At 35.7% G+C, this 25,277-nt stretch overlaps 1 protein-coding gene and 1 pseudogene across 2 annotated transcripts in view; one reads left to right on the top strand and one right to left on the bottom strand.

Moving 5' to 3' along the window:
- Nucleotides 1–25,277, bottom strand: part of ADAM10 (ADAM metallopeptidase domain 10) — a 132,178-nt gene that overhangs the window by 63,825 nt on the left and 43,076 nt on the right. Inside the window, exons 3-4 of the mRNA XM_080807690.1 lie at nucleotides 13,951–14,069; nucleotides 10,412–10,570 (exon numbers count right to left, since the gene is read on the bottom strand). Coding sequence (XP_080663816.1) covers nucleotides 10,412–10,570; nucleotides 13,951–14,069 — 278 coding nt within the window. The remainder of the gene's footprint in view (nucleotides 1–10,411; nucleotides 10,571–13,950; nucleotides 14,070–25,277) is intronic.
- On the top strand, nucleotides 14,821–21,126 carry LOC308346033 (proteasome subunit alpha type-1-like; annotated as a pseudogene). Its single transcript has 3 exons — nucleotides 14,821–14,888; nucleotides 18,902–19,377; nucleotides 20,991–21,126. The product of its transcript is annotated as a proteasome subunit alpha type-1-like (transcript).

A 25,277-nucleotide genomic window follows, 5' to 3' on the forward strand; every position in this document is an offset into this window, starting at 1 on the left:
CATAAATGTCTCCAAAGACCCTCCAAATCAGTATATCATTTAGCCAATTTAAAAAAAGGTCTTTAACTATTCAAAAATCTTATTTGAAAAAAAAAAATTTTTACTCTTGGCATAGTTTGGTAGCCATTGACCAACAGGTCCTCATTATTCTGCATACAAAGCTACACTGAATTTCCCAGCTCCCTTCCAAGTTAGGTGTGACATAAAACCAAGTTCAAGTTGAAGGAGCATGAGCAGCAATGAAGCGCACAAGCCAGGATACTCCACGCTCTCTGCCCTTCTGAAAGGCTGACAGGAGACAAACTGGAAACAGCATGAAATAAAGTACCCTGGATTCCTGAATTATTTATTGAAGAGAAGCTGCCTGATGAGGAATACTCACCTTAAACTGTGACTTAGTGAAACAAGCTTTTAGTGCATTTTGTCACCGAATTTGGGGGCTATTTGGTACTGCAGCTAGCACTGCCTTAACAGATAGTGAAAATGTTCATCAAAGAGAGAAAAACTAATTTTATACCTGCTCTCCCAATGGCATTTGGCAAATTTTTCCAATCATAGTACCAAAATAATCTTAGGCTAGCATATCAGATATTCTTTAGCAATGTTAGTATTTATTGTCATTTTCTGAATGTTTTCACTTATAACTAGTTTTTACTCATCCCCAGATAGAACTTTTGCCAAAAAGATCAGACATACAGTTAAGTTGAAGAGTCATACACACAGTAATAATTCCACTTTTAGCTAAAGATAGAAACTTGTAAACTCTGTAACACCCAGATAAAATATTTCGCACGCTTAGAGAAATGTGCTATTTTCACTGTTCAAACAATTTAAGAAGATTTACTCAATGCAAGATTTTCAGTTTTAAAAAAGTAAAAAGAGCTGTGAAGCTTGTTAGCAATGTGGTTTAAGTCCACCACATAATATGTCAAAATAACATTTTTGCTTCAATACATAATATAGTTTAATTATAATACTTCAATACATAAATCAGTTAATATCCTTGATATTTTTCAAATTTGAGAAATAACAAATATCATAATCTGACCATGAGAGGAATTAGGATATACCTCCACTCAAAACAAAGAAGGGCACCTGGGTGGCTCAGTTGGTTGGGCAACTGACTTCAGTTCAGGTTATGATCTTGGGGTCCTAGGTTCAAGCCCTGCATCCGGTTCCCTGCTCAGCATAGATTTCTGCCACTCCCTCTCCCTCTACCCCTCCCCCGCTCATGCTCATTTTCTCTCTTAAATAAATAAATAAAATCTTTCCAAAAGAAATACTAAGAAATATATTTTGAATCTGTTTCTACACAGGCACAAAACAGCTACTACAAAGTATTTCTGGAAGACCGAATTTTATACTTCCAAACACTTGAACCAGTGAAAGTGCACAGCATTTAAATGAGTATCTTACTGAATTCAGGAACAAAACAAAAATATCCCTGTCTTAAACAACTGTAACATCATTCTCTTTAGTATGATGATAAGGGAAGCCAAAGAAGAATATTCGTGTCTGATTTATACATATTCAGCATTCCCTATTATGTAGTATCCCAAAAAGCTGCGTTTGGCTGGAACCAAGAGAACACGGACATTTCAGAATATCACCTCCCCTGGTCCATCATCTAGCAGAGGTCAAGAGACTCCTGCCGCATTACTCAACTCCAGCAAGAATCAAGGGGGAACCCAAGAACTCTTCCTATTCCTGAGAAATCATTTCCCTGCCTCTCATGTCACTAAAGACTCAAAACCATCTACCAACACTATCTGCCTTAGGACCATCAGGACTATTCTCATTGTGACTTAGCTTTTATAGTCATGAGACTGTACCAGCAACTACCCTAACTCATTAGGGGCATTTGCTGTCCCTAGGTCACTACTTCCCTTTATTTCCTTATTTTTAACTCCTATCTCTCTGACATCACCCCAACATAATTCTTAGTGATTCCAATAATATCGATGATTTCTCCAATGATCTTCTCCTACATCAAGATCTCGCTTACATTCTTTTGAACCTGTCATTACTAATAACTGAAACCCATTAATAATCTCAACTTGCACATCCTACTTTCTTTCTACCAATTATCTTTTCTGAAAATTCCCTCCAACAATCCTGCAACACCACTTAAGATCTTTCAATCTACCAATGTTACTGCCTTGTTCACTATCACTGGATATTCTCTTTCTTCTGTTTATTCAGCTTAAATCCCATACTCAATTATTATTATAATTACTTCACTGTATTGCCTTAAAACTTCATTGCCCCCCCACCCCACCTCTCATCCAAATCCTGTTTAAAATGAACTTTCTACCTGCACCCCTGCAATTGAATGGGCCTGGGGAAAACCAGTAACTATGACTATTCTCACTCAAAAATAATCATCTGTAACCTCTAACAGTTCACTTATGCTTCCTGGCAATGACACTATATTTCCAGAGTCCATTCTCTATCCTATTTACCCAGTTAACGATAGGCACCCCTTGCTTTGCCCCATTAGTGGTAGCAGTAAAACTGACCACGTTAGCTGAAACTATGCAAAGTGATCTTCATATCAATGGGTAAAGTTACAATTGTTCCCAACCTTAAAAAATTTTAAATATGAAAATACTAATACCCTCTTATTAAATATACTAAAACTCTAATTATTACTTATAAATGTATAGGGGAATGAAAAATTTAAAAAAAAATATTATTTAGTACACCATACTTTAAAATATTAGAAAAATTAGAATATCTAAAAAGAAAAATGTAGTGTTTATCTCTTTATGAATTGTACTTTATATACCATAAACTAGAGACAGACATACTTTTGGAAAGTTTGATATTTAAGATAAAAAAAGACATTTCCAAAGCAACAAAATAGTATTTATATATGCTTCAAATTCTGTTAGCACAGAACTGTCCCAACAGAAAAAAAAGGAATCAAGTGTAAAATTTTTCCTATATACTTTCAAAACTTATAAAAGACCTATTTACCCTGGTCACCACATTAACTATGAAAATGGACAATGACATTTTCCCTCTAAAATTACTGACAATATAATCCCCATTTCTAGAAAAAGTCTTTGTTCAACTAATGAATAAGCTCTCATTGTGATGCTAAATCATAGGATGCACTGTAGTTCCCCTGAAAAGGCCAAACAGCATATTCTTTCACAAAGAATGAATCATTGGTGTAGAATATTCAGCCTATTTAAAACAAAGATTGGCTTTAAATCTATTGCCCATCTTCCAGTTCTTTTGCATGCCAACCTCTTGCTTTTGTTTTGCTGTAGAAGGGGCAATATAAATAATACATATATTGTGATACCACCTCAAGCAGGAAATAGTTCTAATTAACTCTCAATCATCCACTCCAGGAAGAAGGAAATATTTACCATTTAGATACTCTGTCCAACAGAACTGGTGCATAAAAAACACCCACTTCTCACTACATACTAACTAGTGTAGACCTTACATCCCCTTGCATCCTCACTACTTCCAGTGAGGCTTTCCTCACCTCTGTGTGACTGGCAGGTTAAAAATCTGATTGCAAAGTCCAAGGCCTCAGTTATGAGATCTCAAATTTGGTGTAATGTCTCCAATAACATGCTATAAATCACCAAATCCAATGAAATAATCTAACTTTTATTATCTTAATTGCATTTAAGATAGACTGACTTCACAATGAACAGAAAGTTGTTAATATCTGGAGGGCAGGTAGGTAGGGTTCTTGCCCACGAAAATGCTGTTTATCCCCAAAGTTGTCAAAAATTAATAAAGATTCACTGAAGAAGAGTAAAAGGAAGAAGAGGGCTTTTTTTTTTTTTTTTTTTTTTTTTTTAAGGAGAGAGGATGAGTGTAAAGAAATAAAAGAATGGCTAGGGCAAACCCAAATGTCCTTCTCTCTTGGAACTCCAGGAGACAGGAGTCCCTTTCTCCTGAACAGCCTGTCTCCATTCCCTACATCCAGTCTCTCCAGGGAGTGGGGAGAGCACGGGAAGAGAAGCATAGTATGATTGTCCCTGGGACAGAGAGGAAACTGAAGGTGGTCTCCCTTTTCGCCTGCACTCACAACACTGATCACCCAGGAAAGAGAGATGGGATGGGCCAGGCATGTCCTTTCCCACCTCTGGTTTTTAAGAAGAAAGGGTTAGTGTTGGGGGCCAAGTAGATCATGGGCATAAGGTCAAGCAGAGCAACGTTGCTCTATTATTCTGATCAATTATAAACAGAATCACTAGACTCTAATGTATTAGGATAAGAACCTTTGTGTCCATAGCATCTGAAAGTGTCTTATACAAATTAGGCACTCAGATGATATTAGTAAATTAATCACATGTCAACTGCACTCAAATTTCAAAAATAATTAATCAATCATTACACCTGTAAAACTTACAACTAAAACTTGCAATGAAAGCTTGTAACACACTGGTTTAATATGACCATATTTCCATTTATTCAATCTGGCATTATACCCCTAAACACAGAAAATGGGTGAGTCCGGGGCAAAGAAAATGCCAGTTTCCCTTCCTTTCTGAAGTTCCTGAGCTGCAGCAGCTAAAAACAAATACTACTACAACCAGAGTTACAACTACCTTTCTTCTGTCTTCAGAGATTCTTACTTCTAACAGCCAAAAGTCTACCCTATGTTCAAGGTTCAAGTCAAATGCCATCTCCCCTAAGAAGTCTTCCTAACTATCCCTAAGGCTCCTTCAGTTTTTAATACCCTCTGTGCTTTGATGGCATTTTGGTTAAGCATTTATCACACTCTGACTAGACTACTGACTGAAAATCCCCCTGATGGATTTCTTTTTTAAGTCTTAATCCTTCCAGTACATGGACAAATAAATAAACACTTGTTGAATTTAATTTCTCAGTCAGCAGCTGGTTTCCATTCCTCTTCAAAGGTCATCTATTAACCAAAGATCTGTAAACTGCTGACTCCAATAACCTCCTTTTAGCCTTCACTCCACCTGCGGTAAGTAGGAGCTGTCTGCAACCAAAAACTGTTTCTACATGAAAGTGTATTCTAAATCTCTAACTACTTTACAGATCCACTATAACACAGACTTTGTTCAAAATTAAGGCATGTATGCATATAAATTTCCTAGTTGTATGTCAATGTTATTCTTAACTGCATTAATTTATTTATACAACAAGCAATGAGAGGGAAAAAACTATTAGTTACCAAACATAAGCAACACAAGAATACACAAAGAGTACAGACCCTCAAAGAGCTCACAGTCTAGCTGGGGTGTTAGACATATAAACAAGTATCCATTTAAATATTAACTCCCTAAGTGTGAAGTGTTGCTGCAATCATCCACAGTTAATAAGATGTTAAATATTGGTTGAATTTAATGTACCCATCCAGTCAACAGCTGTTTTCCTTCCACGCCTCTTCCCAGAGATCAATCACATGGACCACTGACCCGTAAACTGCTGAATTCAAAACACAGCGAGGACTCACCAACACATTGACAGCAGTAAAGAGAGGTATAGCCATAAGTGAGGAGCCAGAAAGGCTTCTAGATTATTTCTGAACTGCATTTTGAAGGATGAGTACTGGTTTGAGCAAGACAGAATCTATACACAACTCGCATAAGATGAATGTTCCTTCTGCTCTCTTGTTTCCACAAGACTCATCTTAAATTTCCAAAATGTCCCCTCTCTAGACCTCAGGTATTAGACCAAGACAGTAAAAGCCCTTAGTATTTGTTACATCCTCTTGTCTTTTTTCAAAATTTATCACATGTAAAATGTTTAATCAATCAATAGTTGATGAGTTTATCAAAAGCTTTAGAGTTGTTTTATTTTTTTTATTTTTGATAACCCAAAACATGTCTATTAACAGGCAAATGCATAAAGATGTTATCCACACAATTAATTACTATATCAATAAAAAGGAATGCACTATTAATATACACAAACAATATGGATGAATTTCAAAAATACTGTGCTAAAGAAGCCAGATTTTTTAGACTACATAAGACATAAGTGAATTTACATAAAATTCTACAAAGTGCAAACTAGCCTGCAGTTTTGTACCTGAGTAAAGAATTGTTGAGAAGAAGAGGATTACACAGAGTAGGAGGAAACCTTTTGGGGGCAATGGATACATACACTATATTTATTATGGTAACAGTTTCACAGATGTATACAAATGTCAAAAAAATACTAAATAGTATACTTTACATAAGCAGTTTTGATGATAATGTATACCACAGCAATGTTTAATAGTAAAAAAGGGGAAGCAATCTAAATGTCCATTTAGTTGATGGGTTGGTAAGTAATATATTCACCAATGAAACAACAGAATATTATGCAACTATTCAAAAAAAATGTAATGATGGTGGGCACACTTCTTCTACTTCATTAACAGGCAAAAATGTTTTATATACAGTCATTTGATGATCAGCAAAATCAAAAATATTTCCAGCTCTAGAGGAAAAGTAGTTAGATATCATCCAATTTTAGAAGAGATAAGGGATATTAAAAATTTGGTCTAACACCTTCATTTTATACACAGAAAATGAGACCTACCTACCTGCATAAAAAAAGTAGACCTTCCCATAAGATCACGAAGCTATTCTAGTGCATCATCCTGATTTCCCTTCTAACTCCTTTCTCAGACATATGGCATACCTCAAATTCTCTGACACATTACCCCTTGTGCTTTCTCCCTACCATGTCTGCAACTAACTTGTTGTTACGATCTTGAGCAAATAAATTAAACCCTGAAACCCTTTTAGCCAGTTGATCTACAAGGTCACCTTTAATTCCATGATTATAAGACTCCCTAAGGTGCTAAAACCAGTTATATCCATATCAATGAATTCCTAGTATAATGTCTGAATATAAATATATAAGATAGCAACACTGCTTATATAGATTACCTATCTGATCTCCAAATTAACTATGAACAAAGGACTAAGTGGTATTCTTACCTTGCCATAACTGTTCATACTTCTATGTCCTAGGAAAAAGTGCTTTTTACTACTTAAGTACAGAATTGAACAAGTGTGAATTTAAAGCTGATAAATACATGTGGTTATCACCATGTATCACCAATATGATTATCAAAGCGCCTAGAGAAGTTATTGAACATTTTCACTGCAAATTGTCTCTGTGTTCTGGTACTGCCTCAGAAGCCATATTCCCTAGGATTCTCCAGAACAGCAATATCATTTTCCATGGTGGCTTCATACATTTATGCCTATAGTTGCAAAAACGGTATTAAAAGAAGGGTAGCCAAACTCTCATCAGAATGCCTACCCTAAGTTGGTATACTTCACCTGTCATTTGCTTCTGCTGAGAATAAACATACAGGGATACTAAATTTACTCAAGCATATACACAGTGATCTAAACAATCACACAGTAATTCAGCTGTGAAAATAAATTATTGGCACTTAAGCAAATTATATGAAAACACTAATATGCATTAAAGGAATGTCCTTTCCCTCTTAATTAGATATAAAGTAGAACATCCAGGGCGCCTGGGTGGCTTGGTGGGTTAAGCCTCTGCCTTCGGCTCAGGTCATGATCCCAGGGTCCTGGGATCCAGCCCCACATCAGGCTCTCTGCTTGGCGGGGAGCCTGCTTCCCCCTCTCTCTCTGCCTGCCTCTGCCTAATTGTGATCTGTCAAATAAATAAATAAAATCTTAAAAAAAAAATACATAAGATAATAAAAAAATTAAAAAAAAATAAGTAAGTGAGGAGAGAATTTGGCTCAAAACAACAATAGATGCAAACGTGTCATTTTAGAAAGGCTTACAGATTTCACAAAAGCCTCAGAAGTCCTTGGAGTAATGTTGAGTTTACAGCATTCTTCCATGAGTGAGGCAGACGAGCACATGGTGAAGAACACAAGATCGATTATCAAGTAACATAGGTTTTCTAAGCCTTAATTTCCCTCATCTATAAAGCCAGGGAGAAAGGGATATGATATGTGTGCCTACTATACTTTATGGTGTTATTATAAAGATTAAATGAAGTAACATAGGCAAATAATTTTATATAGTGCCAGGACACACAGTTAATGACTGTTCTTACTACTACAACTACCAGTACCATAACCTTACGTATTCTGCACGGAGAAGTTAAAGAGCCAGTTAAAAGTAAGTTATCCACCCATCCTCTAGAAGAGGAAGCAGTAAACAAACTATAGCCGGCTCAACAACTCAGTTGTTGGGTCTGCTATTCAAATGAAGGAAGATTTTTACATTTTTAAATAGCTGAAAAAAAAATTACAAACAAAGTAGCTCTAAACATTACTATTTTTAAGCTCTAATACCACTACTGGTATTTAATAATAACAACATGAAAAGGTCTCCTTAGCAAGAACATTGTTTTTTTTAATGAATATATTTTTTTTTATTTTTTTTAAGATTTTATTTATTTATTTGACACAGAGAGAGAGATCACAAGTAGGCAGAAAGGCAGGCAGAGAAAGAGAGGGAAGCAGCCTCCCCATTGGGCAGAAAGCCCAATGCCAGGCTCGATCCCAGGACCCTGAGATCATGACCTGAGCCAAAAGCTTAACTCACTGAGCCACCAGGTGCTCCTTAATGAACTTATATTTCAATAGGACAAATAAAAAACAAGAAATAGAAATCGATGGTAAAGTTAAATGCCAAAAGGAATAGAAAACTCAGTCACATCCAATGTCACTGATCCTCCAAGCTAACTCGTCATTTTGGGGGGAAAAGAAAAGTTGACATAAAGGAAGGTATTTGGAAGTTACTATAAGATGGAAAGTGGAAAAATGCAATTATGGGACAGGAAGCAATAAAAGTGCAAAAAAGAGCAGAATATGCTCGACCTACTTACAAGTAGACAGGAGAAGGAAGGAAATGAGAGAGAATATGTAATAATAACAGAAATCATAACTTATGGGAAGTGTAAATCAGCAAAGGATAAAGTTTGATCATAATACAAATAAAAACAGGAGTTCAAAATCTGTCCATTACTCTCCTCCTCTCCCTTTACCATAAGGCCTTGTTTGATTTTGAGAAAACATCATAAAGAAAATGTTTCAAGATTTCATTAAATGTCTATAAAGAATCTGCTCCAGATATTAAATAAAATTTGGAATGTTAAAGGAGCAAAAGAAACAGAAATCACATTTGGAGAACTTATATACCCTGACAGGAAAGGTAAACTTGCAAGAAGATTAAATTACTAAAAAAAATTACAAAGTAACATACAAATCAAGTAGATAGTAATTCTGTTGGCAGAAAGAAAGGAAGGCAAAGGAATTCATATTCCAGCTTGTGAGGAAGGACTGTAGCATGGAGCTTGAGAAAAGTCTGAAACACCGGGAGGGTAAACTGGAAAAGGAATCAAACAGGGATGAATAAATATAGGCAAATAGCATTAAAAATATGTATATATAGATACAAGTAAGTAGCATTAATGAATTTGTGAGTTAGCAAGTAGCTAAAATCATAAATGCACCCTATCTAGAATAATTATGCTATTTTCTATAGCAATCCAACATCAGAGATAGCAAGCAGTTGGACAGACTGAAAAAGTATGGAAACTGTCAGAGCTGATAGAGCAAAAAGCCAAGATGGTAAGGCTTTCCAGCACATTATTAGGAGTGAGAATGAAATTACTGACAATAAATTCCTGGCTGTAGAATGGAAAATGAAGCCAGAAGGAAGTTGCCGAGTTAGGAAAATAGGCAAAAAATGAGACTAGTCTAATTATAGTCAAAAATAAAATATGAGTATTCAAGAGGCATTATAAATTAGAGGAATGTATTTCTGTGGTATTTCATTAAAGCATTCTGTGATTGGATGACTGTGAATATACGAACAATGGTAAAATTAAACAGTGAAGTACAAGTACATTTTCTACTCTTAAAATACAGAAAAAGAATTCTCCCAACAAATTACCATCATGTAAAAACCAGGGTAGAAGACAAAATCCATCATGATAAACCTAGAATCTCACCAAGCTGAAATAAAATTGTTTCAAGCTTCCAAAAAGAAATACTCAAAGGATTTAGAGATACAAAAATATCTAATTTAGTCCTTAAATACTACACAGTACTACACAAATACCCACCCTGAAATTTAGAGGAAATTTCACAGGAAAGCCACACACACAAAGGCATTATAGCATTAAATGACTGGCTGATTATCAGAATATAGAATTTCCAATTCAATCAGAGCTGGTTGACTCATAGTTCAAATAGAACTGGTTGTACTATATCAACAAAGTAGGCATGGACTGACAAAGAAATCAACTCTTCATACAGGTCTACTATTTGTTAAATTGAGACTCTGGCTCTGAAACTCTTTTCTAGCCTGATTAATAGTTTAGGAGAGAAAATAGTTCAGGACTCATGTCTCCACATACTTTTAACTATTTATATGTCTTTTTGCAGAAGGCTACTTAATAAAATTTAAGTACTTACTAATATCATCTTCATGATAAATGACAGAATGAAAGGGAAGAGTTCGGTCTTTAATATATCGCTCTGCTGGCTCAACATAAAATGTGCCACCACGAGTCTGGATGAATCCTTCAAATCTTCCATCAATAACAGACCCATGGCTAAAGCTTCCTTCTTCACCTGTTAATGAAAGGAACAAACACTTGAAAAATTAATTCTCATGTAAATGTTAAATTCGTTCTCCTTTAAAAAGCCATTCTTACATATCTTAACCCACTAAGCCACCCAGGCGCCCCTTTTCTTACATATTTTAAAAACTTGAATACAAATTTATTGGGGAAATTAATTTTCACAAAGAATATATCAAGCGGAATTTGAGATGTGAACAGCAACTAGTACTTAGTTAAAGTCTAAACAACTACTAGATAACAACAGTGAGAAGAGAACGTCTTTTTCATTGACAATCACATTCCCAGCATCTAAGTACAGTACCTGGCAAGAATTCAATAGTCATTCAATAAATAATTGTTAAATTAACTTAAACTCGGAAAGAGGCAAGCAGATCCACTGATAAAATACGCACTTCCAAAACACAGATATTAAAGTTTCTTTAGAGAAGCACCTGAGTGGCTCAGTCAGTTAAGCTTCTGACTCTTGATCTCAACTCAGGTCTTGATCTCACAGGGTCATTAGTTCAAGAAAAAAAAGAAAGAAAGAAAGAAAGGGAGGAAGAAAGGAAAAGAAAAGGAAGAAAATAAAGTATCTTTTGAGTTTTTGCTCTAATCACCATAAGTAAAAAAGTTCTTTTCCCACCTGACATAATCTGCATGAAACTTTTGGCCTCCTTTATTTATAAATACATTTTTTTTTACATTTTAAAGATTTTATTTATTTATTTGACAGACAGAGATCACAAGTAGGCAGAGAGGCAGGCAGAGAGAGAGAGGAGGAAGCAGGCTCCCTGCTGAGCAGAGAGCCCGATGCAGGGCTCGATCCCAGGACCCTGGGATCATGACCGGAGCCGAAGGCAGAGGCTTTAACCCACTGAGCCACCCAGGCGCCCCTATAAATACATTTTTAAAATAAGTAAGTATCAAATATTTCAGAAGTAGTTTGAACAAAAGCATACCAACAATCCTTTGTAATTTGTAATACTGTCCCATCAATTATACTTCTCCAGTGAAAGAAAATACAGGATAAAAAGGATATTTTGAGATATTCACAAAGAAAAACTGAGCACCAGCCATCAAATGATATGAAGAAATGGAAAGTAGGAGGATGGTGCATTAAAAGTTAAATTTACCTGTTAAAATTTTCTCATTAAAATAAGTATCAGACTTTCCACAATTTCTAAATTGTAGATTAACATTAATTAGCTGACTGTGAATTAACTTGGGACTGAAGTTAAGAACCCAAGACACTGGTATTTTAAACAACATGATTTCTATCTGCAAACTCATTTAGTCTTATACTCTTCTTGACCATCACCTAGCAAAGAAAGGTAGACACTACAAGGTTTCTGCCGAGAAAGATAAATGATCAAAAGAATAATGGTTCAATATCGAAAGTTTAGACTGATGGAAAAACACTTTACAGAAAACTTTTAATTTATCAACAAAGTTTCATCTACAAATAAGAAATTCTCAGTACAGAAATGCCTCATTTATCTGGCATAATAAAAAATAAGAAAATTTTTTAATAACTTAATTTTCCATAATGTTATGATTTTGAGTGAAGATCTAATATATAGAAATGAAATTTAACTTTCAGTTAACTTTGTCTTAATAACTGAGAATCATCTTGAGTATTTATTAATATACAATTATAACAATATTTTGAACCTCTCTAATATCTCCAGAAGATTTGACTGTTCTTTCCATACTACAAAACTGTCAAATGTAACTTTTTCTTGGGTTAAGTGTACTCCCCATCGCCCTATTACCTTTTTTTTTTTTTTAAGATTTTATTTATTTATTTGACAGACAGAGATCACAAGTAGGCAGAGAGGCAGGCAGAGAGAGAGGAGGAAGCAGGTTCCCTGCTGAGCAGAGAGCCCGATGTGGGGCTCGATCCCAGCACCCTGGGATCATGCATGACCTGAGCTGAAGGCAGAGGCTTTAACCCACTGAGGCACCCAGGTGCCCCGCCCTATTACCTTCTTAATCAGTTATAGTAAGGGAAATTTGTTTAGAATTGTGAACACAGTAGTTTGGAGCACATTCTAAAGTCTTTTCGGAAATCTTCATGAAGTCATTATACACATCTGATCAAATATGAAAAAGTCAGTTCAGAAACTGGAGTGGCAGGTAGCTCTAAAGATTATGTGTACCTCTGTGGCCCCCTGTTCTTCATGGCCCTAGGACTAAGGCTGGGGTCCATCTTGTTCTGAGACTGAACACCAGCAGTACCTTTCAGGCTCACTTCAAGAAACAGATAACTCCACGCCACGGTAGGCTGTACAACAATGAAGTTTTAGAATTCTTTGCGCAGTGATGGAAATGACCAAAAAAAAATAATACAAAGGCAAAATCTGATCTCTCCCAATTCTTTTAAGTATCTAAATATTTTTTTCTCATGACAAAATTCCCAAAGTGTTTTGTTATAAACCACATTTTCATTTTTTAACAAATGAAATTTGGTGGTATTTAAAATTGAGACATACCATGTTGTTATTTCACTTTTCATTGCTTTAGCTGCTTAATATTTAAGCTTTGCTTCATGCTATACTTGTCTATACTTTGAATCTTCACAAGTCTATTTCATTTTGTAGATCTGAATGACTAAAGTTGTTTCTCATCTGAAGTATGCTGAGACTTAAATGTTAAAGAATGTTGTGTAACATTTATCCAATAAAGTCTTGATTTAAAAAAAAAAAAAAAAAAAGAATTGTGAACACAGCAAATAGATTCTGAGGCAGGAAGGCCCAAAAAGGATTTTTCTATGAATGACTTTTTCCCTTTTTTTTTTTTTTTTGGCTATTAAGATGATCTTTACACTTTCCCCTTTAGGTTTCTTCTCTTTTCTTATAAAACACAGCTAATGCTTTGCTTGAAAGATCAGAAAATTAAAAAGTCATTAAAAACTTTTTAAAAAATCTAACAATCATATGGGTGCCTGGGTGGCTCAGTTGGTTAAGCAACTGCCTTCAGCTCAGGTCACGATCCTGGAGTCCTGGGATTGAGTCCCACATCAGGCTCCCAGCTCCATGGGGAGTCTGCTTCTCCCTCTGACCTCCCCTCTTATGCTCTCTCACTCTGTTTCTCTCTCTCTCAAATAAATAAATAAATAAAATCTTTTTTTAAAAAAATCTACAGTCATAGGTATTGAGAGAATCACAACTACATATCTTTCAGAAGCCAGGCACTGTGTAATTCAATATTAAATATACATATAGAGATAGGTCCAACGGTTACTTTATTCTTCAAAGACTGTTATCCTTCATAATACATTTAAATCTCCTCAGGAATTATCCCACCTCACTGAAATATATGCCTATACCTCAAAATATGTGTTTCTTTGTACAGAAAAAACTAAAGAGATCCTTCTAAGATTCAACTTACCGTAAATATGTCCAGTGTAAATATGAGAGGTATCATAATCAAGTACTTTATTTGATGTTTCTACTTTAAATTCATCACTGAAAAGAGATGTATCCCGCTTCATTCGTAGGTTGAAATGTCTACAAAACAGGATGGAAAAGGGAAAAAATGAAATTAAAAGGATCCAAATTTTAAACATTTTTGTTAAAAATTCTGCAAAATATAAACTGTTTCACACCACTTGTCTACCTGGAAATATACAAGATTTTTCTTTAAAAAAATTTGCTCTAAAATTAAATCTAGTAGCTACAATGCAAATCGAAATTATATATAATTAAACATTAACTGTCTAAGACATATTAAAAATTAAATGCCAAAAGGCTGATTCCCACACTGTAAAACAAGCTAATTCCAAGAGCAACTAAGTTGCTTAAACATAAAAACAAGCTTCTTGACCCAATTACTATTATTTACCACTACCTGTCTTTCCTCTCTAGTAATTCTGCAGCTTGGTCAATTTCCCCTACTTTTCACAACTTAAACAATACATTAAAAATTGGGGGAGGGGGTCGGGAGAGGGTGGTGTGGTTATGGACATTGGGGGGCGGTATGTGCTGTGGTGAGTGCTGTGAGATGTGTGGACCTGGCAATTCACAGACCTGTACCCCTGGGGATAAAAATACAGTATATGTTTATTAAAAATTTTCTAAAAATTAACAAAATTTTTTAAAAAAAGAAGAAGAAGATAAGACGACTAGGGTCAGGAAGACTTCACCTCTTGGGGAAGGTTCTAACTACTTTCACCTTGTTGTACAGGAGCAGGAGAGAGGAAACATCAGTCTCTATGATGGAAGGACAGGACAAGGAGACAGGAGGAACCTGGTTGCCATCATGGCTGCGGTGCATTCTGAGTATCTGACTGGAAGGGCCATGGCTGGGTTTAATGCCTGGCTCCCACCGTCTGGGAATTCTTAATTTTTTTTACAAATGGTTCCACATTTTTGTTTTGTACTGAGCTCCTTCAATTATGTACCCAGTCTTGAGAGAGAGACACTTTGAAGAGAGTTGTGACCGTTCACTGTTTGAGCTGTTGGCGTGCTGACGGGAAGCTAGCCCTGACTGAGGTCATTTTGATCAGAAAAAAAAAATTTTTTTAATCACGCTAAACTGTGGGGCAGCCAGAGAACAAATTGAAGTGATAAATACATATTTTGTGGGTGAGCCCTTCTAAACTAATAAAATATTTGATTCATTAAAAAAAGTGGCATCTATATTAATGACTCTCCTCAGAAAAGCAACTATACATGCTCTTTCTTTTACATATACATACACACAACTCGTTTCAACTTCTATGTGTTTTCCCTAGGGCTTCTAATTCTTCTAATTATCATTAGACCTTCCTCAATTTAATTTGATGACCAATATCAAAAGACTATGATCTTGGCTGAAATCTTACTCATTTTCAATGGTCTTCTATAAAAGACAAAGACCAAAATACTGAGGTGAAATTAAATAAAGAATCTAGAGTTTGAATCAAACTATGAATCAAATCTCATGCCTAAAATCAACCAGCCCAGGATTCCAATCTCTTAAATAAAGATAATAAATTCTATCTTGTAAAAACCCTTTTAAGGATGATAGCTTATAATACATATAAAGTCATTAACACAGCACCTGGCACAGAGGAGCTGCAAAATAAATGGCAACTAATTAGCTATCATTACTAAACCCTTAAACGTATTTCAGTCTCTTCTATAACTGTTAAAGAGTCTGCACATAGCACAATTTCTCCTCAATGAATCCGAACCAAAGTGTTCAATTAGCAACCCCCAAATGTTAGTAGGATGTAGAGTAACCGGAACTGCCACACATTGCTGGTAGAAGGATAAAATGGTACAATCACACTTCGGAAAACTGACAAGTTTTTTTGAGGTTAAACATGAAAACCCTATGATCCACAATTCTACCCCAACAGAAATGAAAATATAAAACATAACTCCACAAAAACAAACTGGACACAAATGTCCATAGCAATTTCATTCAAAATATACAAAAACTGGAAATCAGTTTTTCAGTTATATCTACAAGTAGAGTTTAAGACTGTGGCTTATTCATACAATGGCAAACTACTCAGCAATAAAAAATGCCAAACTACTAAAAATATGCACTTTTGTGAAGATACAAAAGAATATACATAGTATAATTGCATAGATACGTAATTCTAGAATAGGCAAAAACCTATCTACAGTGACAGAAAGCAGATCAGTGGCTGTCTGGAGTGAAGAGAGACTAAGAGTAAAAGGGGATAAAGGAACTTTTTGCTCAGAGGAACATGTTCTATATCTTGATTTGAATGGTGGTTACACAAATATATACATTTGTCAAAACCTAACTCACTACACACATGAAATGAGTACAGTTGACCTTTCAACAACACAGATCTGAAGTGCATGGGTCCACTTACCCATGGATTTTTTTCCTATAAATATAATACAGGATTGTTTTCTTAATAATATTTTATCTCTAGCTTACTTTAAGAATACAGTATATAATACATAAGACATACGAAGTAGTATTCATCAACTATTTACATAATCAATAGTAGTTGAGTTTTGGGGGGAGTCAAAAGTTGTACAAGGCTTTTTGGCTGTGTCAAGGGGTTGGTGCCCCTAACTCCCATATTGTTCAAGGGCCAACTGTATATTTTGTGTAAATTATACTTTGTGCTCACTTCAGCAGCACATACACTAAAAATATATATATAAATTATACTTCAATAAAGTTTATCTTTAAGGGAAAAAAATTCGTTTTTCAAGTAAATAAGAGTCAACAGGGTATACTCATTAGCTTCAGAAAGTTGTGTCCCTTTTTCAACTTTTCTATTTTATATTTTCCTTAATTTCATGTCAATCTTGGTACTCCTTTATTTTGAGGTTGTATTCATTTTCTACTGGCCTAAAACTCTCGCCAAAAACTCCAAAAGCTTCCCAGGGCTGTGACAAAGACTCTAGGTTAGGAAAAGGATCCTTAGAGCCTTAACTTTTCCATCTCCTGGCACAAGTAATCAAAAGTCAAACATACCTTCTAAACAGGAACTCTCCAGACAAGGTTAAAAACAGACTACCCTGAACAAACAGGAATCCTGCCTGAATTCTTACTACACATCCTGACTTTTCATAAAATTTCTTCTGTTAACTAACAGGAAAGTCTTGATCATATATGAAGGTATAAATAAATACATTATTTTTTGAAGGATCATAATATTTTGAAAAATCATCAACTTATTATATATACTTTTAACTCACTGTACAAATACTATCTGAAAAAGAGCATCTTTGCTAAATGGACTAAAACACTAAAAGTCCAAGGGCTTAGTATATTTATCATTCAAGATTTATTATTCAGCAAAATTATTATACCCTATAACCATTATAAGCAAGAGTATATTCTATATGCAAAAAAGGGGGGTATAAGCTTCAGAAAGACAGTTAAGCTCAGTGTAAGAACAATCTATGCTACACTTCCTACCCCTCAAAAAATAGTTTTACATCACTTAAAATGTTTAAGCACATAGGAACCCTAGAGGAAGTTAACAGAGAAAATTTAGGAACACCTGAAGTAGTTCCCTTCCAACCCTGATACTGGCAGCGTAAGAAAATCATCTCACATGTACAAAACATTATTCTCCATACTGACTGAAATTAGACTACACCATATATAAAATTAGTTCTCAATTATCCATTCACAATCAAGTAGCAGTATAGATAATGAAACAAAAAATCAAACTGAGATCATACCCCCGCCAAATGCATTGCTTTTATTAACATTAATTTGCATCTAAAACATGTATCAACAGAAGAGGGAATGGTACAATAGTGAGCCTGAATGGCAGGTAAATGGTAAAAACAAACAAGACTGAATTCAAGTCTATCACAATCTATGAAATAGACAAATTACGAAAGAATAATTAGAAGCTGGACGTAATTTACTCCATTAATTAAGTCACTAAATTCCAATTCTTTAATTTTAATTCTACTACCATCTGTTTAATACATATCTTTACGCTATTTTAATATTTCTATGAATTATGAATTCTTCATAACATTCCTGTTGGATAACATATTACAAAATAATTAGCTAACCACATTCTACCTTCCCAGTTTCTCAACAAGCCCTGAATAAAAAACAATCTGAAAACACAATCTGGTTTTTTAATTGTTTACACTTTTGGTTCAAAGATCAGAAAAACCACAGTGACCACTGCCTTATAAAAATCATTGTATTCTGGAAAAAGTTTGATGGTTCGTTAAATATCAAACACAGAATTATTATATGACCCAGTAATTCTACTGCTAGGTATATAAACCCAAAGGAATTAAAATCAGGGACTCAAACAGATTCTTGTACACCAATATTAATAACAGCATTATTCACAATAGCAAAATATGGAAACAACCCAACTGTCCATTGATAGATGGATTTTTAAAAATGTACATATGAGTGGAGTACATATACAATGGATTATTCAGCCTTAAAAAGTAATGAAACTCTGTTATGTGCTACAACATGGATGAACCTTGAAAACACTTCGCTAAGTAAGTCAGACACAAAAGGCATACTATGGCATGATTCCACTCATCTGAGAGACCTATAAGAGGTAAATTCACAGAGATAGAAGGTAAAATAGAGGTTATCAGGGACTGCTGAGAGGACAGAAAAGGGGAATTATTGTTTGGTTTTTTTAAAAGATTTATTTATTCATTTATTTGACAGACCGAGATCACAAGTAGGCAGAGAGGCAGGCAGAGACAGAGGAGGAAGCAGGCTCCCCGCTGAGCAGAGAGCCCGACTCGGGGCTAGATCCCAGGACGCTGGGATCATGACCTGAGCTGAAGGCAGAGGCTTTAACCCACTGAGCCACTCAGGTGCCCCAGGGAATTATTGTTTAATGGGAAAGTATTTCTGTTTGAAGACCTCCTCCTGTGTCTTGTCCTGCATCTCTAATTGGAAGCAAGACCCAGATACAAACACAATGATATGTCCAGAGACCATATGGTGTTGGTTATGATGTTGTGGGCCCTCATATTTTCCAAACCTGTCCATTTGCCAACTACTTTGACTGTAGAGCCATGTCCACTGGAGCCCGTTCTCAATCAGCTTGTACTCGCTTGGAGAGACATATGTCTAGGTTTGATGACCTGGTTAAACATGGTCTGTGTGCCTTACAAAAAACACTTTGTGCAGAACAGGACTGAACTACAAAGAATGTTTCCACTGGAATTGTTGGTAAAGACTTGGAGTTTACTACTTAGGAGGAGGAGGATGTTATCTCCATTCCTAGAAGGTCTTGAAGAAAGACTACAAAGAAAGGCACAGCCTGTTCAACCTGCTGATGAACCTGAAGAAAAGGCTGATGAACCAATGGAACATTAAGTCACAAACCAACCAGTCTTTTTTTTTTTTTTTTTAAGATTTTATTTATTTATTTGTCAGAGAGAGAGAGAGAGAGTGAGCACAGGCAGACAGAGTGGCAGAGGGAGAAGCAGGCTCCCTGCGGAGCAAGGAGCCCGATGTGGGACTCGATCCCAAGACACTGGGATCATGACCTGAGCCGAAGGCAGCTGCTTAACCAACTGAGCCACCCAGGCGTCCCACAAACCAACCAGTCTTTATGTGTATTACCAACTATGTAAGAATGTGGAGCACGTACTGATGACAGTAATCTATACTTTGAACCAAAAGATGCAGGGTGGTTTTATGGTATGTTTTAGGAATCAGTCCAGATGTGTTTTTCCCAAGCAACTTGTCTGAAATCATGTAATGGTGTGCATTTTTCTTTGAGGACCTATATAATCATTTTCTAGAAAGTATAGTTATCTGTACTAATATGTTTGTATGAAGAACATAGTGTTTTGTGGTCTTAAAGACAACTGTGCAGTAAAATTGTTTCACCTGCTTGTAGGGGGAAAAAAAGAATTTCTGTTTGAGAAGATGAAAAAACTCTGAAAATGGATAGTGGTGGTAGCTGCACAACACTATGAAATGTACAACTGAATTGTTCATTTAAAAATGGTTAAAATAATAAGTGATATGTTATTTTGCCATAATAAAAATAAATAAGTAAATTTTTTAAATCATTGTATTCAAAAGACTTGGAGAATAAGATAAAATTGTGTGGCCAGAGATATCGTTCTTGGTGATAAAAGCTCCAAGAGAATCAACTGAGACAGTGATATTGCGAAGATAATGAGATTATAACAATCTTCCCAAATGTATATAGGTTTACAATTTTCACAGCATTTTTACCTATGTTACTACATCTTATCCTCAGAGTAACACTGCAAAGGAGTCATGATGAGTATTTTTATCAAAGGGTATGACCCAAGTCACAAGACTAGAATTAGAACTAGAACTTCAGTATTCAGCTGCTGCATCTTGCTCTTTCTACGATACCACAAATTCATCTCTAGCATGTGATTTAAAAAGTCAAGCTAGGGGCACCTGGGTGGCTCAATGGGATAAGCGTCTGCCTTCGGCTCAGGTCATGATCTCAGGGTCCTGGGATCGAGTCCCATATCGGGCTCTCTGCTCAGTGGGGAGCCTGCTTCCTACTCTCTCTCTGCCTGCCTCTCTGCCTACTTGTGATTTCTGTCTGTCAAATAAATAAATAAAATATATTTTAAAAAGTCAAGCTAATACACACTGAGTGGTGTAGTAGTCTTAATGTAGTATTATCAGTCTCTGAAAACAAGTCATCTTTTAAAATCTGAACAAATGCAAATAAGATAATGAAATAAAAATATAACCTTATTTAATTCTCACTGAAAATTCTATAATACCACCATAAGAAATTTTCTTTTTTAATGGTTAAGCCACTTTCAAGATTAAGGCTAACCTCTGTCTCCTCTTACTATGTTTCTCTCAGTTAGTTTAGTCTTATTATTATTATTATCATTATGTAGCACACTATCATCAGAGAAAAACTTTAGATTTTCTTTGGGAAGAAAGATGCTCTGTATAAAGAACATTACTTGCACCTGGAATGTTTTTCCTACCTTTAGATTTAACCACTATACTGATTCTACTGATCAACAGTATTTTGTCCCTCATACTGGTTATAGTATTTCTACTGTAATTCTTTCTTGTTTTCCTCAGTGGCATTATAGTAAAGATGTAAAGAATGCAGTGAAATTATAGGAGGGCAAAATCAGTTAACAAATAACAGTAATTTGAAAAAACAAATCAAACAGATTCCAATTCTGTAACGTCACTGTTTTGAGGATCTAGTTGTACCATATGATAATAATAGCTGGTTTTCCTTTCTAGGCTTTTGAAAAGCACTCTACATCTAAAGAAACAGCAGAGGTACCAGAACAACAAAATAAATTTTGTTTAGGATAGGACTCTACAAAAATTTCTGGAAGTTTATGTACCCTCTACATCTTTATATGAAGAAGTATCTCTTCTATACATTAGAACACTAAGAATACAGAGTAAAAAGAAGTTGCCTTTGTCCATACAGCTTCTATTTTAGCTAATGAGAGTATGGCTCTGATTCTCAGAAAACAACAATAGATAAAGGGTACATCCCTTGAACTGAAGCCATATTAGGACAAAAAGCCTCAACTAATGAAGTACCTTGGTAACACAGGGAAGAACCCTGAGAGCAAAACCCTTGCTTGAAAGTACATCAGTATAATCCAGCAGTCCCAAAGACCAGAACTGTCATCATAAACAGAGGTCTATCATATCTAAATGGAACAGGTCTATGGTAGACCTGGCTCAATGACTCCTAGAAATAAAACTGTACTACTTAATAGGACATCCCTGAGGTCTCTAGATGTTATCTCTTAACCTTCACTTTATTCTTAATAAAGATCCCTGAGTCTCCATCCAAATTATTTTTTAAGACAAGTTGCCAACATTTAATATCATTACCATGAGTCAAATATCTAGTTTACTTCCATGAATACACTTCTTGAAACAGAAAAGTCCTTTTTTCAAATGATCTTTAAAAAGTGTGTGTGTGTGTGTGTGTGTGTGTGTGTGTGTGTGTGTATGTATACCTATTTTTTTAAAGGATAAAATGACTGGGTTGGTAGAGGGGAAAGGGCACAGTCAGCCCACAGGCACCCCCAATGAGCAGTACCTGAGGCAATCACCCCAGAAATTCTAGGGCTATACAGTTTGAAAGATCTAGTTCCAGGCTTAACTGTTGTCCTTGAGGTCAATTACCCTAAATAAGCAAAAACACATATATGAGAATCCCCAATGAAGATAAAAGTAAACCTGAGCTAAAATGAGTAACTTTTACCCTGTGTAAGAAGACAAACAGATCATTAGTTTAAGTCTTTCCCATACGAAGGAGAGCCAAGGGGAAGAATCCGCCATAACGGCATCATCGCAGAACACAAGATTACATGTATTTTACATTATGTCAGAATAAGTAGATTTATCCATTAGAGAGGGGGAAAAAAAGTTTCTGTAAACACCTCTGACTTTATGCAACTATGTTATGTTAACTAAACAACTGGCAAGCAAAACTACTGAATATAGGCATACCTCTTGTTTTTGAAGATTTTATTTTTTAAGCAATCTCTACACTCAACATGGGGCCTGAACTTAGAACCCCAAGATCAAGAGTCACATACTCTAACTGACTGAGCCAGCCAGGAGCTCCCAGGCATACCTCATTTGATTGTGCTTCATTTTATTAAGTTTTGCAAATAGTGTGGTTTTTCACAAACTGAAGGTCTGTAGCAGCCCTGCATCCAAGTCTATTGGCGCTATTTTTCCAACAGCTTTTGTTCACGTTATATCTCAGTGTCACATTTTGGCAATTCTCACAATAGTTCTAACTTATTCATTATTATTATATTTGTTATGGTGATCTGTGATCAGTGATTACAACCTGCTAAAAGCTCAGATGATACATTTAGCATTTTTAACAAAGTATTTTTTAATTAAGGTATATACTTTTTTTTTTTTACATATAATCCTACTGCATATTGAATGGACTACAGTACAGTATAAACATTAACTTTCAGATGTGCTGGGAAACCAAAAGATTCATTTGACTTTATTGCAATATTTGCTTTACTGCAGTGGTCTGGAACCAAACCTGAAGTACTCCAAGACATGCCTCCATAAAACACTAAAACAATGATAGGATTTAAGAGTTATCCAGATATTTAACATAAATCAAACATACAAAATCATAAAGATCACCTGTATTATTAATTTCACAGATCAGATAAGGTTGATATGACCTAGATCATACAAATAAAATCAGAGTTTGAATCTGAAACAAAATCTCAAATATTAATTTAGAAATATCTATGGACCCCATGTTCACTTAAGTATTTACAATAGCCAAGATATGGAAACAAACCTAAGTGTTCACTGATGGATGAAGATAAAGATGATGTGCTATATCTATGCAATGGAATACTACTTGGCCATAAAAAGGAAATCTTGCCATCTGCAACAACATGGATGGAACTTGATGGTATTTTGCTATGTGAAATAAGTCAAAAACAGAAACACAAGTACCATATGATTTCACTTACATATGGAATCTAAAAAATAAAACAAAACAAACAAAGCAAAAACAAACTCATAGATACAGAGAACAGACTGGTGGTTACCAGAGGAGAGGGGGTTGGGAGGTACACAAAATGGGTAAAAGGGATCAAGTGTATGGCAATGGAGGATAACTAGACTTAGGATGGTAATTACTTCTAGTACATACAAATACAAAATCATAATGTTGTACACCTAAAACTTATATAATGCTATACACCAATCTTACCTCAAAATCAACAAATAAATAACAAATTAAAAAACAGGGGAGGTGGGGTGCTTGGGTGGCTCAATGGGTTAAAGTCTCTGCCTTCGGCTCAGCTCATGATCCCAGGGTTCTGGGATCCAGCCCTGCATGGGCTCTCTGCTCAGCAGGGAGCCTGCTTCCCTTCCTCTCTCTCTGCCTGCCTCTGCCTACTTGTGATCTCTTTCAAATAAATAAATAAAAACAAACAAACAAAAAAAAAAAAACAGGGGAGGACAGCAGAAGATAAGATAGAATAATATCTAGCATAGAGAAGGGATTCCAAAACTTCTGCTGAATTAATGAAGACTTGCCTGAGCAGCTAGTGGGTTATTCTTCATGTGGAAAACATTCTAAAAACTTCTCTATGATCATATCCCTTCAAACTACAATATTCCCTATTCCCGTTTCGGGGGAAGCAGGAAGGAAATTTGCCCCTCTGCATTCGATTTCAATATTTCAGAGCTCTCTCTCTCTCTCTTTTTAAGATTTATTTATATATTTTAGAGAGAGAGGGAGAGCATGCCCACAAGTAGGAGGAGCAGAGGGAAAGGGAGAGAGAATCCCAAGCAGACTCCTTGCTTAGCACAGAACTTGATACAAGGCTCAATCTCACAACCCCAAGATCACAACCTGGGCCAAAACCAGGAGATGGAGGCTTAACCAACTGTCCCACCCAGGCCCACCTCAGATCTCTTTTTTTTAAAGATAAAACCTATCATTATCTCTTCCCCATGCTCCTCAATTATTCTACTCCTATCCACATTTTCCAGTGCCCCTTTTAACTATCCAGACCCAAACAGGCCTAAGGATCCAAACACCTCTTCCAAGCTCTACTCCCAGGCTCCACCCCATCCAACCGTGGCTATTCAAGCAGCTCACGTTTCCTTCCCCATGGATGAGTACTACTCAGTTCTTATCCTAAATCTCCCCCCCACCTTAAGATAAAATTTCAGATGAAAGGGATGTACTGCTGCTCTGCTATTGCCAAACATTTGATAGTTTTCTGATTTGCCTCCCTGATTATCCCAACTTCCAGAAGAAAAAGAACAAAATGGTAAGAACTTCTACTTTACAATTTATACTAATAAACTACAATTAACTGATTAATGATCAAGTAACAAAAACTTAGGAAGAAGATACCACCATCAGGGTGCTTCAGTGGCTTAGTCACTTGAGACTCTGACTCTTCATTTCGGCTCAGGTCATGATCTCAGGGTTTTGGGGCTGGGCTCTGTGCTCAGCAGGGAGTCTGCCTAAGAGTCTCTCCATCTCCTTCTGCCCCTCCCTGCTGAACTCCTGCATGCTCTAATAAATAAACAAATCTTAAAACTAAATAAATAAATAAATAAAAGATATCACCTTCATCTTCTCACTTTATAATTAGTAGGGAAAAAAAGCATATGATAGCAAAGGTTTCAATATAGCAGATTCTTAAATGTTCATGGGAAGCACAAGTCACATTTCCTATTTGGGGACTTGAAACACAAAGAAGTGAAGCTGAATGACCATGTCTCAAAAA

This window comes from Martes martes (assembly GCF_963455335.1).
Source record: "Martes martes genome assembly, chromosome: 7".
Lineage (NCBI taxonomy): Eukaryota > Metazoa > Chordata > Mammalia > Carnivora > Mustelidae > Martes > Martes martes.